Source organism: Eptesicus fuscus, chromosome 13 (assembly GCF_027574615.1).
Source record: "Eptesicus fuscus isolate TK198812 chromosome 13, DD_ASM_mEF_20220401, whole genome shotgun sequence".
NCBI classification, from domain to species: Eukaryota; Metazoa; Chordata; class Mammalia; order Chiroptera; family Vespertilionidae; genus Eptesicus; species Eptesicus fuscus.
The window spans coordinates 27,350,381-27,372,465 of record NC_072485.1 but is presented as its reverse complement, the minus strand read 5'-3'; the positions used below and the strand labels follow the sequence as shown (position 1 = coordinate 27,372,465).

Sequence of the window (22,085 nt, the reverse complement as noted above, 5' to 3'; positions counted from 1 at the left end):
TGTCCTTGAGGACATTTTTGGAAAAAACTATTCAGAATTTTACTTTGATTTTGATAATCAACATTTGGTTGACTGAAATTAAAATTTTAAATTTAATTTAGCATAGATATCTTATTTTGCTTATAAATCTAACAAATTTTAACATTTATAATTTTAGTCTTATTATGCCCACTTAGTTATTTAAATACTGTCAAACATTTTAAATGCACTTATACATTTAATTTAGTCTATTAATTTTTAGTCACTTCAATCGTCTGTCTAACAAACCTCTCAAGTACTTAAAATTAATTCTTATAAGTGTAATACATTCATGTTATAATTACAGGGAATCTTAACTATTTTATCCATTCCAGTAAAACTGCATATAAATACAGTAAGTAATTTGAATTTAAGACCCAAAAGATAAACTCAATTATTGTATTATACAGCTTATATTAGAATCAAAGCTAATTGAGTAGGCCAAATTCTCCAAAAAATTAGACATCACATTTTTTTGAAATACTAAATATGCATACATTTTTTACAATTAATAGATTTAATTACTTACCATTTCTATGTTTAAATCTAAATAATTAGAAATATAATATGCTTTCTCATAAGGGAAACATTGGTGTCAGCACAGAGTCTTCAAGGACACTCTTAGATGTTTGAAATTTGCATTATTTACATGATCTGGGATACTGACATATATGCCTGTGACACAGTAACTATATCAACTCACTAAATAATCTTATAGATCTTATAATCCTTGTAGATTTCATGCTAAAGTTTAGATATTAACTAATTCTTCTTCTCACAAGACTCTGCAACCCTACTCTGGTAATTATATCACTGGATTTGATTTTCTTTGGTTCTTATATTATTTAAAATTAGAGGCCCAATGCACAAATTTGTACATGGGTAGGGTCCCTAGGCCTGGCCGGCGATCAGGGCCAATCTGTGGGGTGACCGGTGGGTGATTGGGGACCCCCACTGGCACCCACTTTGGCTGGCCTGGTGCCACCCACTCACCAGCCCCGCCCCAACCGCCGCCCCATCCCCTCCCAATCACCCCCGCCACCCTGCCAACTGGCCCTGCCCCCTGATCACCCCACTGCCGCCGGTCGCCTCCCTCTGCAGGGTGACCAGCGGGGCAATCAAGGGGCTCCCACTGACACCCGCCTTGGTTGGCTTGGGGCCTGTGGGCTGGGGGCAGCTCCTGCGTTGAGCATCTGCCCCCTGTTGGTCAGTGCGGATCATAGCAACTGGTCGTTTCCCCAATCGTTCCACTGTTCAGTCGATTTGCATATTAGGCTTTTATTATATAGGATATCTTCCTAGATAAGTCTAAATACTTCTGATCTTCATGGAAACCTACACTTTTGTCATGCTTTTTCTATTTGGTAGGAACAGATGTCTTCTGGATCTAGATAACTTGCATGGTTATACAGTTCCACCAAATTCACTTATTTCACAGAAAGAGAGAGAAAGAAAGAGAGAGAGAGGAATTGGCCATTGCCTTGAAAAGAGCATTTTCAAGTGGAGTGGTAGAGATTGTAAAAGGGGGTAAAATTGAACACTTTACCTATAATTGTGTATGTAACTGAGACAGATTTACAATCAAGTATGTATGATTTTAAAGTCGCAACTTAGAGAAGATATACTTGGCATATTTGCATTTGTGAATCTTTGTGTCTTTTCAATATTTGTTGTTGCTGTTGTTCATTTTTTTATTAGGTTAATAACCTAAATGAATCTAAGATTTAACATTTTAGAAGCTAAATTTTCATTAATTTATTATCTTGGTTATAATTTGGGCCTTTTAGATACTTGTTTTTAGAATTTCCATCTACTTTTTTTTACTGTAGTCAGAATACTTAACGTGAGAGCTACCCTTTTAACATATTTTTAAGTATACAAAACAGTATTATAATTTACTAGAGGCCCATTGCAGGAAGATTCCTGCAATAGGGCTTCCTGCGGCGGTCTCCGCTGCCCCGCCTGCTTCCCTCCCTTCTCCCCCGCCCTGCTTGCTTGCTTCTCCGCAGCTTCGATCCCTTCTGCAGCACTTGGCTTCCTTCTACGCTATCTTCAGTCTTCGCTCTGTGCCTGGATATGCAAATTAACTGCCATCTTGGCTGGGTTAATTCTCTCCTGATTGGCTGGTGGGCATGACTTGTGGGTGTAGTGGAGGTACAGTCAATTTGCATGTTTCTATTAAATAGGATACTGCACAATATTACCTATAGGCATAATGTTGTGCACCAGATATCTAGAGCTTATTAACCTTGCAAAACTGAAATTGTACAACCCTGATTAGCAACTCCCTGGTAACCACCATTATATTCTTTGCTTCTGATTATTTTAGACTAGAGGCCCAGTGCATGAATTCATGCACCAGTGGGGTCCCTCGGTCTGGCCTGTGGGGATTGGGCTGAAACCAGATCTCTGACATCCCCCGAGGGGTCCTGGATTGTGAGAAGGTACAGGCCAGGCCAAGGGACCCCACCGGTGCACGATTGGGGCTAGGGAGGGACGCAGGAGGTTGGCCAGCCAGGGAGGGATCATGGGAGGGCTCCAGGGCATGTCTGGCCTGTCTCGATCCCATAGGGATCAGGCCTAAACCAGCTATTGGACATCCCTCTTGCAATCTGGGACTGCTGCCTCCTAACCGCTCACCTGCCTGCCTCGTCACCCCTAACTGCCCTCCTCTGCTGGCCTGGTCGTCCCTAACCGCCCCTGTCTCAGCCCCTGCCACCATGGCTTTGTCCAGAAGGACGTCCGGAAGGATGTCCAGAAGATGTCTGGTCTAATTAGCATATTATCCTATTATTAGTATAGATACTTCACATAAATAGAAGCAAGCAGTATTTTCCTTCTGTGACTGCCTTATTTCATTTAGCATCATGTCCTCAAGGTTCAGCTTGATGTTGTTGCTTTGCATATTGCAGGATTTCCTTCTTTTTAAAGGATAAACAATATTCCATTGAAGGTATATAGCACATTTTCATGGACATTTAGGTTGTTCCTACATCCTGGTTGTTGTGAACAGGGCTGCAATGAACATGGCAGTAGTAATATTGCTTGGAGATCCTGCTTTCAATTCTTCCAGATATATACCCAGAAGTGAAATTGCTGAATTATATGGCAGTTCTTTTTAAGATTTTAAGGTCCGGCGGGGGTGGCTTAGCGGTTGAGCATCGACCCAGGAACCAAAAAGTTGCTAGTTCAATCCCCATTCAGGACACATGCCACAGTTGTGGGCTCAATCTCCAGTGGGGGGCATGCAGGAAGCAGCCAATCCATCATGTTCCTCTCTCATAGATGTTTCTATCTCTCTATCCTTCTCCCTTCCTCTCTCTCTAAAAGAATCAATAAAAATATATTTAAAATAAAAGATTTTAAGAAAACTTCACCCTGTTTTCCACAGATTCTATACCATTTTGCATTCTCATCAACAGTGTACAAGGGTTCCAATTTTTTTTTTAAGTAAAAATCAAGCCACAGAGATTCTGTTCGTTTCTAGTTTGAAATAAACAATGAAACGTGTTTCCAATTCACACTCCTCTCTCCCCAATAAAAATGCACTTTAACTGAACCTTCCTTCAGTTTCTGTTCCACATATTCTCTCAAGAGCTTTGAAGAAGATATTTCTTTAGATATATGCTCATTCAATTCCTTTCAGTTTAGCTCTTAATAACATGTTTTTCTCAGAATTTCCATTAAGGACCTTCAAAACTATGACCTTTACCTATGTTTCTTCCCACTCAGCTTCCGGCTGAGTACTTACTTTTATATTTCAAACCAATCTCAACAGTTTTCATTTTGCCCCTTACAAATCACATTCATCTTGCTTCTTGCCACACTAAAATCTAACATGCTATGATTATCCTGCTATGTGTGGAATAAAAGGCCCTTTCTACTTCCTCTGTGTGGAGAATGCCTTTTCATTGTTCAAGTACTTAAGGGCCACTCTTTCCTTTTCAATGTGTAATCACAACAAAATTTCTGGTGTTACTTTCCAGGACAGATTTCAGCTTTGATTCAATATATTAAATTTTTGGTAAGCTTAAAAATAAAAATTCCACTTTTCACAACTATTCTTTAAAATATTATATAGTAAAGCTACTAAAAATAACAAAGGAGGTAATTTATGCACTGATATAAAAGTCTGCATTATTGAGTAAAACAAACAAATTTTAAAATTTTAGGCATACATTAAATATATAACTTTCTACAAAACAAAAAGAAAAAAAAAAGTAGAATATCCAGTAAAAAATTTGACAAAACATTTGAATAGTCACTCTAAAAAAACAGAAGTGCAAATGGGCAGCAAACATAGAAAAATCTGTTCCATTTCATGATCCATTAGGGCCGTGGTCGGCAAACTGTGGCTCGCGAGCCACATGTGGCTCTTAGGCCCCTTGATTGTGGCTCTTCCACAAAATACCACGGCCTGGGCGAGTCTATTTTGAAGAAGTGGCGTTAGAAGAAGTTTAAGTTTAAAAAATTTGGCTCTCAAAAGAAATTTCTATCGTTGTACTGTTGATATTTGGCTCTGTTGACTAATGAGTTTGCCGACCACTGCATTAGGGGAATTCAATTTATTTGATAAAAATGTGGAGGAATTAGAATTTCATATACACTGCTGGTAAGAGTGTACATAAAAAGTAGGCCCATTTTCTAAAGCTAAACATAAACATACTTGTGACCTCTAGATAAATATACACTGAAATAAATACATATGACCTCCAATAGATATGCAAAAGAATCTTCATAATTAAAAAAAAAGAAGAAAAAAGAAGAATCTTCATAGATGCACACTTTCTAATAGCTAATAATTGGAAACATTCTAGATGTCTGTCAAGAAGAGAACGGATAAATAAATTACAGCATATTTGTACAATTGGTTAGTCCATAGCACTGAGAATGAATGAATTATTGCTACATGGGAAATATGGTCAAAAACAAAAACAAACAAACAAAAAAACCCTAACCGGTTTGGCTCAGTGGATAGAGCGTCGACCTGCGGATTAAAGGGTCCCAGGTTCAATCCTGGTCAAGGGCATGTACCTTGGTTGTGGGTACATCCCCAGTAGAGGGTGTGCAGGAGGCAGCTGATTGATGTTTCTAACTCTCTATCCCTCTCCCTTCCTCTGTGTAAAAATCAATAAAATATATTTTAAAAAAAAGTTTAGTGAAATATGGTCCAATGGTATGTGGAAGACTGCTCCTACAAGATTATAAGAGGCAATTATGGGCATCTCTTTCCAACTGCATGTTCAGTTACATCATGTTGTTAGCTTGAAATCTGCTATGGTGGGAGAATTTGAATAATGGGAATCAGAAAATGTACAAATCAGGATTTGTCCCCTCCTTGGCAGAGTAGATTTACTAGCACACCACTGAAAGTATCTCACAAACATAATTCTGAGTGAAAGAAGCCAAACACAAATATATATATATATATATATATATATATATATATATATATAGAGAGAGAGAGAGAGAGAGAGAGAGAGAGAGAGAGAGGAGGGAGGGGCCCGGTGCACAAAATTTGTGCATGCGGGGGGTGGGGGGACCCTCAGCCTAGCCTGCACCCTCTTCAATCCGGGACCCCTTGGGGGATGTCCGATTGCCGGTTTAGGCCTTATCCCCAATCATCCTTCTCACAATCCTGGACCACTGGCTCCTAATCACTCACCTGCCTGCCTGCCTGGTCGCTCCTAAATGCCCCCCGCAATGGCCTGGTCACCCCTTACTGCCCCCCCTGCTGGCCTGGTCACCCCCAACTGCTGCCCTCTCCTGGCCTGGTCACCCCTAACTGGCCCCCCCTGCCAGCCTGGTTGCCCTCAACTGCCCCCCCCAACAGCCTAGTTGCCCCTCAATGACCCCCTGCCAGCCTAATCACCCCCAACTGCCCCCCTGCCAGACTGCTCGCCCCTAACTGACCGCCCTGCCGGGCTGGTCGCCCCACTCAGCCTGCTTGCTCAGTCGTTTGGTCATCCCTCACTAACCCCCCTGCCAGCCTGGTCGCCCCCAACTGCCTCCCTCTGCCGGCCTGGTTGCCCCTAACTGCCCCCCCTCCCTGCCGGGCTAGTTGCCCCATGCAGCCTGCTTGTTCAGTCGTTTGGTCATCCCTCACTAACCCCCTGCTGGCCTGGTCATAGGCAGCTATCTTGTGACGGTGTGAGGGTCAATTTGCATGTTACCTCTTTATTATATGAGGGGATATTATATATACTAGAGGCCTGGTGCATGACACTCATGCACTGGGGGGGAGGGGTCCCTCAGCCTAGCCTATGCCCTCTCACAGTCCATGACCCCTTGGGGGTCCTTAGTGCTGCCACGGAGATCGGAGAAGCTCCTGCCATCTCCTCTGCGCTCGCCAGCCATGAGCTCGGCTTCTGGCTGAGCAGCACTCCCCCTGTGGGAGCACACTTACCACCAGGGGGCAGCTCCTGCATTGAGCATCTGACCCCTGGTGGTCTGTGCGTGTCATAGTGACCGGACATTCTGCCATTAGGTCAACTTGCATATTAGGGTTTTATTATATTGGAGATAGATAGATAGATAGATAGATAGATAGATAGATAGATTCCATTTCAAAAATAGGCAAAACCAAACATTGGTGTTAGAATACACAACAGGAGACTAGTGGGGATCCTGCAGTGGGAAGAGTAGTGAAGTAAAGGGGATTTAGGAGGTCATCTACAGTTCATGGTGATGTTCTATTTCTTTTTTCTTTTAACATATTTTTATTGATTTCAGAGAGGCAGGGAGAGAAAGAGATAGAAACATCAATAAGAGATTCATTGATCAGTTGCCTCTTGCACGCCCCCTTCTGGGGATTGAGCTCGCAACCCAGGAATGTGCCTTGACTGGAATTGAACCTGGGACCCTTCAGTCTGCAGGCCAGTGCTCTATCCACTGAGCCAAACCAGCTAGGGCTATTTCTTGATATTGATGCTGAATTACCAATCTTTTCACTTTTGTAAAAGTTTATCAAGTTGTGATAAATTTTCTTGTGTACTTTTCTCAATGTATGCATACATTAATTAAAAGCTTTCTTAAAAATAAAGACATAGCATAATCTCATTTTTTGTGTTTTTTTAACTTTATCATTGAAAGTATTACATATGTCCCCTTCATTTTGTGTTGTGTTTTTTTTAAGTACTGTATGTATGCATTTAACAAAATGTCTAGGAAAGATTAGTACCAAAATGTTTACAGTACTTCTGGAAGGTAAGAGGGGACTAAAAGATTGTTTGAGCTTCTTCCCATACTTCTATATACATTTATTAAATAATAAGCAAGTTTTATTCTACTAATAAAAATTAACAGAAAAACTACATTTTACTTAATGATTACAAACTGTTTTTCATCAAAAATGTCCTTTTACCATCCTGTCCCATCATTAGATTGGAAAGAGTATAGTTAAGTTTTCTTATCTTACTCAAAATTCCAAAACAAAAAAATTTGCAAAGATTCCCCTAGTATAGGTCAAGTTAGCATAAGGAGAATGGGAATTAATTACTCTGAAAGAGTAGAATTTAAATGAATCATTAAGAAATATTCTCATTTATGCTCCTATCTTATTGTTTAAATCAATTTTCTTGATTTATAATTTAAATATAATAAAATGCATAGATTTTAACTGTATAACCCAAAGAGTTTGGCAAATGTATATACTCATATAAACAGCCTTCAACATAAAAGGACTGAAAATTTAAACACACACACACACACACACACATATATATATATGTATATAATCACTTGGAGAAGTTAGTTCTTTTATCTTTCTGTGCTATGCCTTTTAGTGTATAATTTAGAGTTCAGGAATGCTGTGTTTATACTTTAACTAGCATTCAGGAAATATTAAAATTTTTCCTCGAGGAAGTATTTTTGAAAAGTAAATTTGTATTTGAGGCTGGGGATAAAAGTAACTAAAATAATTTATATTGTTTTCTCTTGAACAAATCCCAGAGATGAGTATAACACTCTTTCACTTAGTTCATGTCTATAGGGATACATCTTATCCTCATTATCATTTTTACTGATATGATCTCTTTCAACTTGTAAAAGAAATCTTAGTATTATACACAGAATATTTTATTTTTACTATTTGGAATGTGTTTATTTACTGTTTTTATAAAAATGGGTTTTCCTTAACTTTAGGTTACCATAATGATAATGTATTGGTTTTAAACACAGGAGATTACTGAGTACATATATGAGGGTTTATTTTAAATGGTCTGTTCAAATAAGCTATTGATTTTATATGAATTTTTTAAAAATATAGAATGACTGCATTTGTCACTCATTCAGTTATCTAAATGCTAGACCTCTTTGCTAACCTTTTAAACTACTATGTACAAATGGAATTTTATTATTCCTATTTTATAGATGAGTAAATAGAATTAGCAAGACTAAGTAAATTACATAAAAGTATATGACAGGAAAAGTAATGGAGAATGCTGCCAAAAAGAGTTCAAAATGTAGACAGCCTACAATGCTTTGTTAAAAATTTAGAATCCAGCCCTAGCCAGTGTGGCTCAGTGGATCGAGTCCGCCTGCAGACTGAAGGGTCCCCGGTTCCATTCCGGTCAAGGGCATGTACCTAGTTGCAGGCTCCTGGTCCTGGTAGGAGGCAACCAATGGATGTATCTCTCTCACGTCAGTATTTCTCTCTGTCTCTTCCTCTCCCGTCCACTCTCTCTAAAAATCAATGGAAAATATCTTCTGATGAAGTTTAAAAAAAAATTAGAATCCACATATAGTTCTTAATTGGGGAATTAAAATCAGACTAGAGACCTTGGAAAATCAATCTGACCTGTTAGAGCTCTCGAGACTTCTTCCACCTCAATTCACAGGAAAATTTCAGGATTTCTTGGTCCATGCTGTTTTAAACCATTTCATCCTAACAAGGTTAGATTATGTACAGTCTCTCCAAGGCTAGTTAGCCTGTAACTATTTTTTTCTGATTTAAAAATACTGTGGTTCCCCCCTGATCTGCAGCGGCTATGTTCCAAGACCACCCCCGCCCCCCAGTAGATGTCTGAAACCACAGATACTACCACACCCAACATACTGCTTTCCCTATATATACATACCTATGATAAAGTTTATTTTATAAATTAGACACAGTAAAAGGTTAACAACTAATTTAAAAAAAAATTATAACAATATATTGTAATGAGTTATATGAATGTGGTTTCTCTCTCAAAATATCCTATTGTACTGTACTCACACTTCTTGGATGTTAGCTGACACCGTGCCTACGTGAGATGACGTGAGGTAAATGACGTAGCGTGGTGATGTAGACGTGGTGACGTATGTGTTGACGCAGCGTCAGGCGACTATTGGCCTTCTGAAGATTCATCAGGCATATCGTGGAGCCATAACAGACTATGTCTTGTCTTCTATCCACAAATTTAATACCTTTCCCATCTTAAATAATTACTTACCATGCACTGTGGCCGTAATTTTTGCTTTTTGAGCTGCAGCAGCAAAACTAGCATGAATTTCTTTTTCCTTCTTCACAGCTTCACCGGAAGAAGACTCTGTTCTTACCGAAGAACTTAACAATCTGAGTATAGGAATTTTTTTTTCTTTAGTCAAGAACTTTCACTTTTTTTTTCTTAAAGGAAGCACTTTATGGCTTCTCTTTCTCATATTCCAATTGCCACCATCACTATAATCTAGCCAGCTGCTGTGTGGTTAAAGAAAGCGATGGTTCTCGTCCAGGCTGGGATTGCCAGGATATCGCGAGATTTCAGCACGCTATGCAAGAAAACTCAAAATTTAATGAATTGTTTATTTTTGGAATTGTCTATTTAATATTTTAGACCTTGATTGACCACTGATAACTGCAACTACAGAAAGTGAGACTGAAGAAAGCTAAACCATATTGAGGGAGGGTGGGGCGTGGAACTACTGTAATCAATTCTAGCCGGGCACAGGTGGGAGTCATAATGCCTACGACCTATTGTGCATCAGCTTTTCACGGAACATTTACAATTCCAAGAATCAGAAATCGCAGCTTAAGAAAAAAAAAAAAAGTTTTGTTTTTTGTTTTGTTTTATTTTTTGGTGTTTCTATGACCCAGCCAGTGAAAAGGTTAACTGGAGAACACAGGCTTGAGCCTTACAAAATCTCACAAATGTCAAAGGGAAAGCTCATTCTGCTAGCCTAAGCCCTGCACAAACATGCTCCCCTTGAGTGGTTATTTCACAGAAATTCCTGAAAACCATCACCCCTGCACAGCCTATCAAGAAAGGACGTCTGGCGCCAGCAGAAGGGCAAAGGACAAGGCCATAAAACTAGGACCGGGCACGGTCCTGATACCTGGGACAAGCCGAAGCCCTGTCTGCAGCTCTCCCTGAGCACATAAAAAGCCTGCTCCCTCCCCAGTTCACCGCTGGCTCTTTCTCCAGTCAGACCACCTGCACCCAGGTGCCTCAAATAAACATCATTTTGATTACACTAAGTCTTGAGTCCATTCTGTGGGACCTCAGCCCAACCCTGAACCTTTCACCCAGTACTTGGGCCATGGTGATAATTAAGAAATGCCTTTTAGATGGGATGAAATGCTAGTAGCAGAGGCAGGTATATTACCTTTTCCTTATTTAATGTTTCTATTCTGGAATCTACCATTTCCTGCACTTAGAGAAGAAAAAGCTAGTTAGGTCATATTTTACCTTCTCTGCCTACCCACAAAGTAGTGCCACACATTTTCTTGTATGTGTGTGTATGGAAGGGCATATGGCACTATAAAATATTTCAATATATTTTTCCAGCAAGAGCTATTGAAGTTAATATGAATCATTAGGACTGCATATGTTCTCCTGAACACAAGCTGTTGCTGTTTTTTTAATCTCCGCTTTCGGCTATTGTTATTTAACCTTTTATTTAGGCCTCGTCTTCCCACTTTGACTAAAGTTCTTCAATAACAGTAATCATTTCTTATACCTCATAATCGCTTCATTGCTTAGCATAGCATTCATTCATTTCAAAGGATGTTATTGTGTAACTCTAGAAAACAGACAGGAACAAGATATGGACCCTAGCACCATGAAACAAAATCTGAAAGGAAATAAAAGAGTAAAATGTGTAAAAAAAAAAAAAAAAAAAAAGCTAACAAAAATGAAAGAAAAATAGAGATCAGTATTAGTATCAAAACAAGAATAAACATGTGTCAGATCTTATAAAAAGGATTGCTCCTCTCCTCATGGGACTTGCAGTCTGGTGGGGAAGACATACCTTTTATAATTAACTAGAGGCCTGATGCACAAAATTCGTGCAAGAGTAGGCCTTCCTTCCCCCGGCTGCCTACACTGGCTTCCCTCTGGCACCTGGGACTCGGGCTGGCTTCCCTCAGGCTGCCTGTAGGCACCCAGGACCCAGGGTGGCTTCCCTCCAGCCATAGTTTTGTTAGGAAGGATGTCCGGAATGACATCCGGTCAATTAGCATATTACCCTTTTATTATTATAGATTAATATTATAAATACATTAAACATGGAAGGCAATGCACTATGTGCTTTAGATGAATTATTTCATGTAATTATCAGGACTTTCCCCAAAAGAATTAAAAAATCTCTAATATGTGGTTATGCAAGCCAAATGAGGTTTTTCTGTTGTCACTTCTATTATTTCTCTTTCATATATGAGGAAACTAATGATTAGTGTAATTTGCTTTGGTAAGCATTAGATCACATTATACCTCCTGTTAGGTCTGGTCAAATAAGTGAGTCGATACCCCTCCCCTGGGAACTGACTTTTCAGGCCATTTCACTATGGACATTCCCTTTTGCTGAGACCACACTTTACTTGCTGAGACCACATTCCCTTATCCCTCCCCTCCGGACCTGCACAGAGAACTCTCTTCCCAGAAAAAGCCCATCAGAAGTCTTTTAAAAACCGCTGACTCCCATCACTGGGTGCTGGAGCCATCCAGGCTCAGCCACCTGGTGTGCTGATGATCCAATAAAGTCGTAATACCTCACCGCCCTGGCCTCGTGCGTTCCTCCTTCGGAGACCTAACACTTCCTTCTTCAACTATTGAGGAAAGATGGTAGATGACTTTTCATATAAGGACTTCTAGAAGAAGAATAATGTGAAACCCAGTTGGAAACTCTCTTGTTTCTCTTGATTGTGTATCTATTATATTGTAACTTCTTGAGGTGAGGGACTTTATTTTACACATATTTGTATCCGTAATTCCTGGTACAAAATAACCATTTAATAAATACACTTTCAGCCCTACCTGGTTTTGCTCCATAGTTAGTGTAGGCCCATGGACTGAAGGATCACTGGTTTGATTCCTGTCAAGGACTCTGTTGCAGGCTCAATCATAGGCCCAGTCCAGGCACGTGCAAGTCAGGCATGTGCAAGTGGCAATCAATCAGTGTGAGAGATGAGTTGATGTTTCTTTTTTAAAAAATATATTTTATTGATTTTTTTACAGAGAGAAAGGGAGAAGGATAGAGAGTTAGAAACATCAGTGAGAGAGAACCATTGATCAGCTGCCTACTGCACACCCCCTACTGGGGTTGTACCCACAACCAAGGTACATGTCCTTGACCGGAATAGAACCTGGAACCCTTCAGTCCGCAGGCTGACGCTCTATCCACTGAGCCAAACCGGTTAGGGCGATGTTTCTTTCTCTCTGTCTCTCCCCATCCCTTCTACTCTTTCTAAAAATCAATGGGAAAAGAAAATCCTTTGATGAGAATTAACAACAACAAAAAATATAAATACACTTTCAATGAATGAATGATTGAACTGGAAAACTTGCCTTCAGCAAGTTACAATATAATTTCTTTAAAAACGGTTTAATAAAATAGTTTATTAAAATCAATGATGTTCATTAAGAGAAAGAGCACAGTGGTAATTCAGCTTGACACCACCACCTCCTAGACAATCCAACAATCAGAATGGAACACGAATTTTTTTTTAAAGCTTTATTGTTGAAAGTATTACATATGTCCTCCTTTTCCCCTTTGACTCCTTCTAGCCCGCCCCTGCCCCCAGCCCCAGGTCTTCACCACCCTATAGTTTGTGACCACGGGTTATGCATATATGCATACAAGGTTTTTGGTTGATCTCTTCTCACCCACCTACCCCACCCCTCCCTTCTCTCTGTGATTCCTTTCTTTTTTCTTTTTTTTTTTACTTGACTTTACTCATTATAGTGCCATAAAGTATTTAATAGGATTTCAGAGCTGAAAAAAACAACAAACATTTGAGAGATCATTTAGTTTAGTCTAACAACTAGCCTGGAGCCAGGTCCCTCCCTGCACATTTTTCTAGACAGACGAAAGGGGAGCATTCTATTAAATTACACCGGCAACCCTTACTTGTCTTTTTGAGAATCAGATTTTGGACTGGAAGTGAAGAAAGGAGACCAGCTGCTTCCTCCTTCCCTTCCTTCCTTTTCCCCCCCTTTTGGTGAATAACCGAGAGCTAGAACTTTTCAAGATAAAACTTTTTTAAGCGTTTCTCCCGAGGGGCCGGGCCGGGTTTTCCTTTCTGGCCACTTCCACGGCCTCCCTCTCGCTGGGATTGGTTGAACATCAGCTAGAAATACCTTGAGGGCGGAGAAACTGGACCCCGGGCCGGGAGTGGATCCTAGCCTCCCGGGAAGTCGCGGATCCCCTGGGCCTGGGCTGCAGGAAGCCTTCCACCCGCAGCGGGGCCGCAGCAGAGGCGCAGGTGCCCGGAGCCGCCGGTCCCCGGAGCCGCCGCCCTGCGCGATGTGGAACCCCCTTCCCGAGACCGACTCGACCTTCGTCGCCCTGCGCCGCCCGCGCTGGCTGTGCGCTGGGGCGCTGCTGCTGGCCGCCGGGCTGTTCCTCGGCGGCTTCCTCCTCGGTAGGGGCGCCGGCCGCGCACACCCCAGCTTACCCCGCAGTTCCGTGCTTGGCGGGACTCGCGGCGCCCGGCGATGTGGGGTCCCGGGACGGTGGTTTGGATTGGGGGAAGGTGGGGATGAACCCCCGCCAACTAGATGAGGGTTCCCGGGGGGCGGTGCAGGGTTGCGCTCTGGACAAGCTCCTGTAGGACAGGCACCCAGGGTAAGGAGTAGGAGGGAGAGACCCTGAAACCGGACTTCCGAAGGTCCACCCTCTGGGGCCTGGGGAACTGGTATGTTTTAGGGGGAGCAGCAGGTTGTCCAGGGAGCTTTGCAGGAAATGACTCTTACCTGTCTGGGGTCTGTTTCTACTCCTGAGCTAAGATTCAAGGATCGGCTGCCTCCTGCATGCCCCGACCTGGGGATCCAGCCCACAACCCAGGCATGTGTCCTGACCACTGGGACTCGAACTGCGACCTCCTGGTTCATAGGTCCATGTCCAACCCCTGAGCCACCCCAGTGCGGCCCTTTCCTGGACTCAGAAGACCAGTGCATAGACCAGCTAGCTAGGTCAACGCAACTTAGCCCTCTTGCCTCCTGGGTGACCTTAAGGATCATTAAAAAAATTTCTGAGCCACATCCTACTCATGCTAACATGTGGATATTAGTAACTGCCTAGGGGTGTTGTGGGGCTTACGTGAGATAAGGGCTCCGTAAAGACACACTTCAAATTAAGTTTCCATGTTCTCAGTTGTAAAAATGGCAAGGTTGGCATGGGGATTAAAACCTGTATCTCTTCAGGGCATTTTATTCCGACTATAGCCCTCAGCCCCATCTTGTACTCATTGCTCAGTGGCTGACACATTATTTTCACTCCGATTCTCTGCTCTCCCCTCCCCCACAAGCCTCTCTCCCCTTCATCCAGTTCATTCTCCAGATCTCAGTTCCAGCATTTAATCCTCGGTGTGTCCTTCCCAGACCCCACAGGCTAATCCTTTGTTTTGTGTACAGGTGGACCTGGATTGCCACTTGCTGCCAACTATTTATTTCAGTGTGCCTGTGTGTGTGTGTGTGTGTGTGTGTGTGTGAGAGAGAGAGAGAGATTAATAACTGGAAAGTTGAGTGCTGATTTTGGTAACTCCTTTATGCCCAGATCATATTATTTCTCTAAATAAATCCTGTAATCCTTTCCCTGAGTTTAAAAGCCAGCTACAAGGGCTTCCTTTCTATGTCTTCTGGCTACCCATTGCCTCTGGCCTGTGTGCACTGGGTGTCTTGTCTTGCGGAGATGATGGGTAAATTATCATTTCACTGTGGCTTTGAGAAGTTGAACTTCTCAAGCCTACTTCAACTGAAAACATAAAAGCTTCGTTTATTTTCCTTTAGTTTTTGAGCCAAAACAAATTACAGGTCTGAGTTTCCTTTAACTCTTTGAAATAACTTATGTACTTGAAACATACTCATAATTACTTCATTATAAACTTTGACTAAGAGCTTATTCTGTATCAGCAGAGAACAGTCCCTGGAAATATATGGAGCTCCTTATAACCTTAATTTTCAAGAGATCTTGTTTATCCCTATTAGTTGAAACATTTAATTTTAGTGTGGATTTCCTCATAAAACATTTCTTAGAATAATAGCAATCTAATCATTGAAATCAGATAAAATATGTAGAAGTTGATTTATAATTTAAAAGTCTGTGTGCATGATTTTTTTTTCTCTGTAGAAGTAGGCAAAATAAATCTCAGAAAATTGCAATGAATGCTGGAGGTCATTGGTAGAAAAAATAATAAGGAAGAATATTTTACATATGGTAGAAAAAATAATAAGGAAGAATAGGGCCTGTCCATGAGCTCACTTCTCATTTCTATATTTGTATGTATTCTACAGGATGGTTTATAAAATCTTCCAATGAAGCTCCTGACATCGTTCCACAGCATAACATGAAGAAGGCATTTTTGGATGAACTGAAAGCTGAGAACATCAAAACATTCTTATAGTAAGCATATACTTGAAAGTTTATATGGACAGTTTGTTGGAAAATTTAATCTGTTTCAAAGTTTTGATCCAAAATTGCACATACAGGAACTGACTTTTTAAAAGCTTTATTTGTTGAAGATCTTGTATCACATTTTATCTGGACAGGATTATGTATTGCAGCTGAACTAAACCGGTATGGATGTTTTAAAGCAGGAGTCAGCCAACTCTGTGGAAGGCGCCTGCTTTTGTAGGCCAGCTGATCTCTGTCACAAACCCAGCTCTGCTATTGTAGCACAAAAGAAGCCATAGAAACTGCATAAATGAACAAGTGTGGCAGTTCTGATAAAACTTTAGTTATGGACACTAAAATTTGAATTTTATATAATTATGTCATCTATTTGAATTTTATATGATTTTTCACCTATGAAATGTGATGACCATTCTTAGCTGTGGGCTATACAAAACCAGGAAATGTGCTGGATTTGGTTGGTGGAATTTGTTTTCTTCTGTTTTAGAGGAAGATAGTGTATTTTGGTCAAAATAATAAATGTGGACTTAAATTCAAATTTGACTTTACATTTCATCTTTGCCCATTGATAGCAAAGTAACTTTGAGTGAATACTTAACCTTCCTCAGCCCTCCTTTCTGCATCTATAACATGAGGACAATGATACAGCTGTGATGAGGATGAACTTAGAGAGCATATATGTGACATAGTTTACAATCTAGCTTCCTATTTCCTGAAATAGCTTTCTAGTGTAGAGCCAAAGAGGTAATTGAGTAAATTAAAAATGTATTTTTAAAGCAACTAAAAATAAAACCCTTGTATAGACTGTATATATATATTTGATTAGAATTTTAGCTTTTCAAAGCATGAAGTTCATTTGTTTATTTATTTTTAAGTATGTCATTTTATTTATTTTAGAGAGAGGAAAGGAGAGGGAGAGAGAGCTAGAAATATCAATGAGAGAGAAACATTAACATTGATAGGCTGTCTTCTGTATGCCCTCCTCTGGGTATCAAGCCCACAACCCGGGCATGTGCCCAGACCGGGAATCGAACCAGTGACCACTTGGTTCATGGGCTGACGCTTAACCACTGAACAACACCGGCTGAGTGAAGTCCATTTTTTTAAAACAAATTTGCTTAGTGCATGTGTTAAAAAATACTTGTCCCTTATAGTAATTGAAAGATTCTTTAGTGAATACAAGTTATAATTTTATATAACAAGAGTTTTATATATACATACATACATGTGCATAGTTGTGTACACACATAATCATATAGACACATATGCCTATTTTAATTTTGATAGAATCAAAACTATGAGTAAATATTTGTTGAGGCACCTCCCAGGTCTTTGGCAGGGCCTTTTCAACAGAGAGACCCTGAAGCTTAAACTTTGGAAATCCATCCTCTGCCTCTTGCTATTTCACTGTAATCCTATATAATAAAGATGTAATATGCAGATGGTCCTTACGCTTTGAATCTTAATGACCAGATCACAGATCAGCAGGAGGGTGGGGCAGTGAGCTACAAGCAGGCTGTGGAGAGCTACAGGAGAGGGCAGGGCAGCAAACTATGAGGGCATGGCTGGAGGGGGTGAAGGGAACTCCGGGGGGGGGGGGGCAGCAGGCAGAGAGCTACTGGAGCACGGATTCGTGTGCAGAGCTACTAGTTAATTATAATAGCTATAATTAAAATGGAGGTCAGGCAAGGTTTAATATTTAGAGCTGCTGTCCCTGGTTCCTTCTCTCTTTCCTTTCATGTGGTATGGATTGACCAGAAAAGAATAAAAATTAATGTCTTTTGTTTATTTCTTTTTTTGGACCCTCAAGCAAGATTGAAACAGTCAGCATCTTGATTATTCTCTATGGCCCTGACCAGGCTGTTCTAACTGTTCAGAATTCAAGGATGTTTATCATTAACACACAAAAGGAAGAGATTAAGAGAACCCTCATTCATCCCTCCAAGGACTGCAGAATCTCCAGAAGCCTTCTGAACTCCAGATTTCCAATCTTCCCATACAAATTGTTAGCAATTTTAAACAATTTAGAATTATTACTATTTTTTTAAAAATTGGTATTCTTGCAGGATCAACAAATTACTTGTGACATACTTCTCAATTGATTAAAACAACAAATAATGTCAAAACTGCTGTTTAATGTCAGTTATCTAATTGAGCCTCAAATTTTTGAGAACAAGTGAGGTGGCTGCAGCCTCCCATGTACAGATGAGAAATTTCTGCCATGGCCAGGATTACATATGTTAGTGGCAAAACCTGAAATACACCACTTGTCTGATTTTATACCGATTAACTTACTCATTCTTGAAAAGGAGTCTTTTTTTCTACTTGTCTTTTTCAGGATCAGCTTTGCTCTAAATGAGTGGGTTCAACCCTGATCATAGCACATGGCTGTATCCTAGTTGGTGAGAATGAAACTGATAAAAGAAGTTTCAATCATATAGCAAAGTATGATAAAGTCTCCTTTTTTTTTTTTTTTTATGTGAGCATGTTCAAGACTCCTCATAACAACACTTCTTGCTTGTAGGGACACAGTTGTAGCTGTGACTTTAGGAAATATGCCTAATCTGCATCTGCTTCAGTTATGTCACAGTTTGTGATCTGTGTAAAATAGAGGAAAAGAGCCACATGTTAGCTATTTTGCTGTATTCTTTGCAGTAGGTATACACTGATGAAGGAATAGATAGACTTTCAGCTGCCTCTTAAATTTCTGTTCTTTTTCCAGAGTAAGTAAAAGGGAGGAAATAATAAAGATTAGAGTGGAAATAAATGACTTAGAGACTAAAAAAACTCCACAACAATATAAAAGATCAATGAAACCAAGAACCGGTTCTTTGAAAAGATAAACAAGGTTGATGAACCTTTAACCAGACTCATCAAGAAAAAAAAAAAAGAGTGGACTAAATAAATAAAATTGAAAATGAAAAAGGAGAAGTAACACCTGACACCACAGAAATATCAATACGGAATTTTTGGACTGGAACCCAGATTCTTTGTCCGCCGGAATCGAAGAATGAATCCACGGACAGGAAGTGGTATAGCAAAGGTGGAGATTTATTGAAGAACAAGTACAGATTCCCACATGGGGAGAGGGAAAGAGTCCCACAGAACAGACTTCCAAGTAGGGAGGGGAAAGGGTCCCACTGAGTTCCTTTTTCCGATTTCTTATAAAGGCTGCAGATCCTGGTGCCTTGATATCCCCTCTGATTGCTCACTATTCCCTTGGACTTGTTACTATAGTAACTCCTGGGCTCAAAGGTTGAACCTCACATGGGACATGTGAGGTTCTCCCTCCCTCCTTCCTTAATGTTTTTCTATTCTCTTTGGGCTTCTTCTCTTTCTGATGAAGGGCTTCCTTCCCTTTATTTTGTAAATATAGACCTTTTGCTGTCCCCAGCTCCCTCATTCTATGGAAATGTACCTGTTGTAGCTTTCCAGCTCCCCCTTTCTATGGGAATATACCTTCTGCTGCTCTACAGCCCTGTGCTTTCCTCCATGGTCCCCTTAATTTCCAAAATTTCTAAAATTTCCCAAACCTGTCCCATCTTACCCCTAAAATTCCTATTTCAATATGAAGGATTGCAAGAAAATATTATGAATAACTACCTGCCAACAAATTTGACAGCCTGTGCAAATGGATAAAATCCTAGAAACATACAATCTTTCAAGTTGAATCTGGAAGAATCAGAAAACCTGAATAGACCAATTACAACTAATAAAATCAAAGTAGTAATAAAAAAAAAAAAAAACTCTTACCATATTCCAAAAATGTTGGGAAGCACGAGAATTGGTTGGAAAGTTTGTAAGGAGGACATTCTGATAAAAGGGAAGTGTGTGGAAGGCTGCCTGCCCTGTTTACCGGAATTCCAACTTAGGGGAGACTTAGGCGAGTGTGAAGGCAGTGTCCCTATTATTCCTTGACTTCTCCAAACAAGTCTGTGTGCATGCAGACCCCTGGGTGTTGACTGGAATCCTTATGCTTAATCCCTGGGTGCCCTTGCCTAGAGGACAATGTAAACACATTTGTCTTCTCAAGATTACTCACCCTACTGACTGTATCTAAAGATAAAAATTCCAATAAAAGCCTAATGAGGCAGGCAATCGAGGCTGCCTGGCTTCTTCCGCCTGGCCATCCCTTAGCCCTCTCCCCCACAGTGAAACTGTGTTGGAGTAATCTGTTCATCACAAAAATTTATATGGAACCACAAAAGACCCTGAATAGCCTCAGCAAGCTTGTGAAAGAAAACCAAGGCTGGCGATATCACATTACCTGATATCAAACTATACTACAAGGCTATAGTAATCAAAACAGCATGATATTGATACAAGAACAGGCATTTAGATCAATGGAACAGAATAGAGAGCACAGAAGTAAACCCTCACGTTTGTTGTTATTTAATATTTGACAGAAGAGACAAGAATATCCAATGGGGTAAAAGACAGTCTCTAATAAATGGTGCTGAGAAAATTTGACATGTACATGCAAAAAATGATTCTAGATTATCAACTTACATAATACACAAGGATAAACTCAAAATGGCTTATAGACTTAAATGTAAGTTAGGAAACAATAAAAATCCTATAAGTAAAAAGGCAATAAAATGTCAGACATTTCTCAGGGCAATATTTTTGCAGATATATCTCTTGGAGCAAGGGAAACAAAGAAAAAAAATAAACGAATGGAACTACATCAAACCAAAAATACTTTTGTACAGCAAAACCATCAACAAAATGAAAAGGGAACCCACTGAATGGGAGAACACAATTGCCAATGATATATCTGATAAGAGGTTAATTTCAAAAATATATAAAGAAATCAAACAACTCAACACCAAGAAGACAAACAACCCAATTAAAAAAATGGGCAAAGGGCCTAAATAGACACTTCTCCAAAGAGGACATACAGTTGGCCAATAGACATGAAAAAATGCTAAAAGTCACTAATCATCAAAGAAATGCAAATTAAAACCACAGTGATATATCACCTCAGGCCTGTCAGAATGGCTATCATCAATAAATCAATGAACAAGTGTTGGTGAGGCTGTGGAGAAAAGGGAACCCTTGTGCACTGTTGGTGGGAATGCAGATTGCTGTAGACATTGTGGAAACAGTATGGAAGTTCCTCAAAAAATTAAAATGGAACTGCATTATGACCCAGTGATCCTACTTCTGGGAACATATCTGAAGAAACCCAAAACATCAATTTGAAAGACTATATGCACCCCTATGTTCATTGCAGCATTGTTTACAATAGACAAGATCCAGAAACAGCCCAAGTGTCCATCAATAGATGAGTAGATAAAAAAAACAGCATTATGTTTACACAATAGAATACTATTTGGCTGCAAAAAAAAAAAAAAATACCTTTTGGGACAGCATGGATGGACCTAAAGATTATTATGCTAAATGAAGTAAGTCCATCAGAGAAAGACAAATATCATATGATTTTATTTACATGTGGAATCTAATAAACAAAATAGAGTGACAAACAAAATAGAAATAGGGGCATGGATACATGGAGCAGACTGTCAGATAACAGAGGGGAGGGTTTTTGGGGTCTGTATGAAAGAAAGGATTAAGCAAAAACCAAAATATGTATACAAAACACATGGATAAATGGTCTGGTGATAGACAGAGGAAAAAGGGGAAAAGGGGACCAGGGGTTAGGTGGAGATGGGCAAAGGAGTGTGGGGCGGGGGGGGGGGGGGGGAAGAGCCTGTGCTTTCAGGAATGGGCACACAATGCAATGTGCAGATGATGTTTTGTTGAGTTCTATACTTGAAAACTATGGTTTTGTGAACCAGTGTCACCCCAATAAATACAATTTAAAATATTGTGTTTTTGCTTGGCTGGTGTTGCTCAGTGGTTGAGCATCCACTCATGAACCAAGCGGTCACCAGTCAGTTCCTCGTCAGGGCACATGCTCAGGTTTTTGGCTTGATCACCAGTAGGGGGCATGCAGGAGGCAGCTAATAGATTTTGATGTTTCTCATTGATGTTTCTATTTCTCCCTCTCCCTCTCTCTCTAAAAATCAATTAAGAAAAATTGTATTCTTTTGTTTCTATATTTTGAAAATATACAATATAAATCCTATGTAGGTTGTTAAGGCCTTAAAATTTACTGAATGGGGATTTTAATACTATTATTGTAAATACAATTTGAAATATTTTAACATAAGTATAAAAAGTAATCACAGGAATTTTTTAAATTGAGAGTTATTTTTCTTGGCAGTTGATTTTTCAAA

General features: G+C 40.0%; 1 protein-coding gene across 2 annotated transcripts in view; it reads left to right on the top strand.

The window, feature by feature from the left end:
• Positions 1-13,737: 13,737 nt before the first annotated feature.
• LOC103296988 (Putative N-acetylated-alpha-linked acidic dipeptidase) overlaps positions 13,738-22,085 on the top strand; it is a 57,718-nt gene continuing 49,370 nt past the window's right edge. For both annotated transcript variants that reach the window (XM_054724895.1, XM_008153609.3), the window contains exons 1-2: positions 13,738-13,855; positions 15,726-15,834. In XM_054724895.1, coding sequence (XP_054580870.1) covers positions 13,738-13,855; positions 15,726-15,834 — 227 coding nt within the window. The remainder of the gene's footprint in view (positions 13,856-15,725; positions 15,835-22,085) is intronic.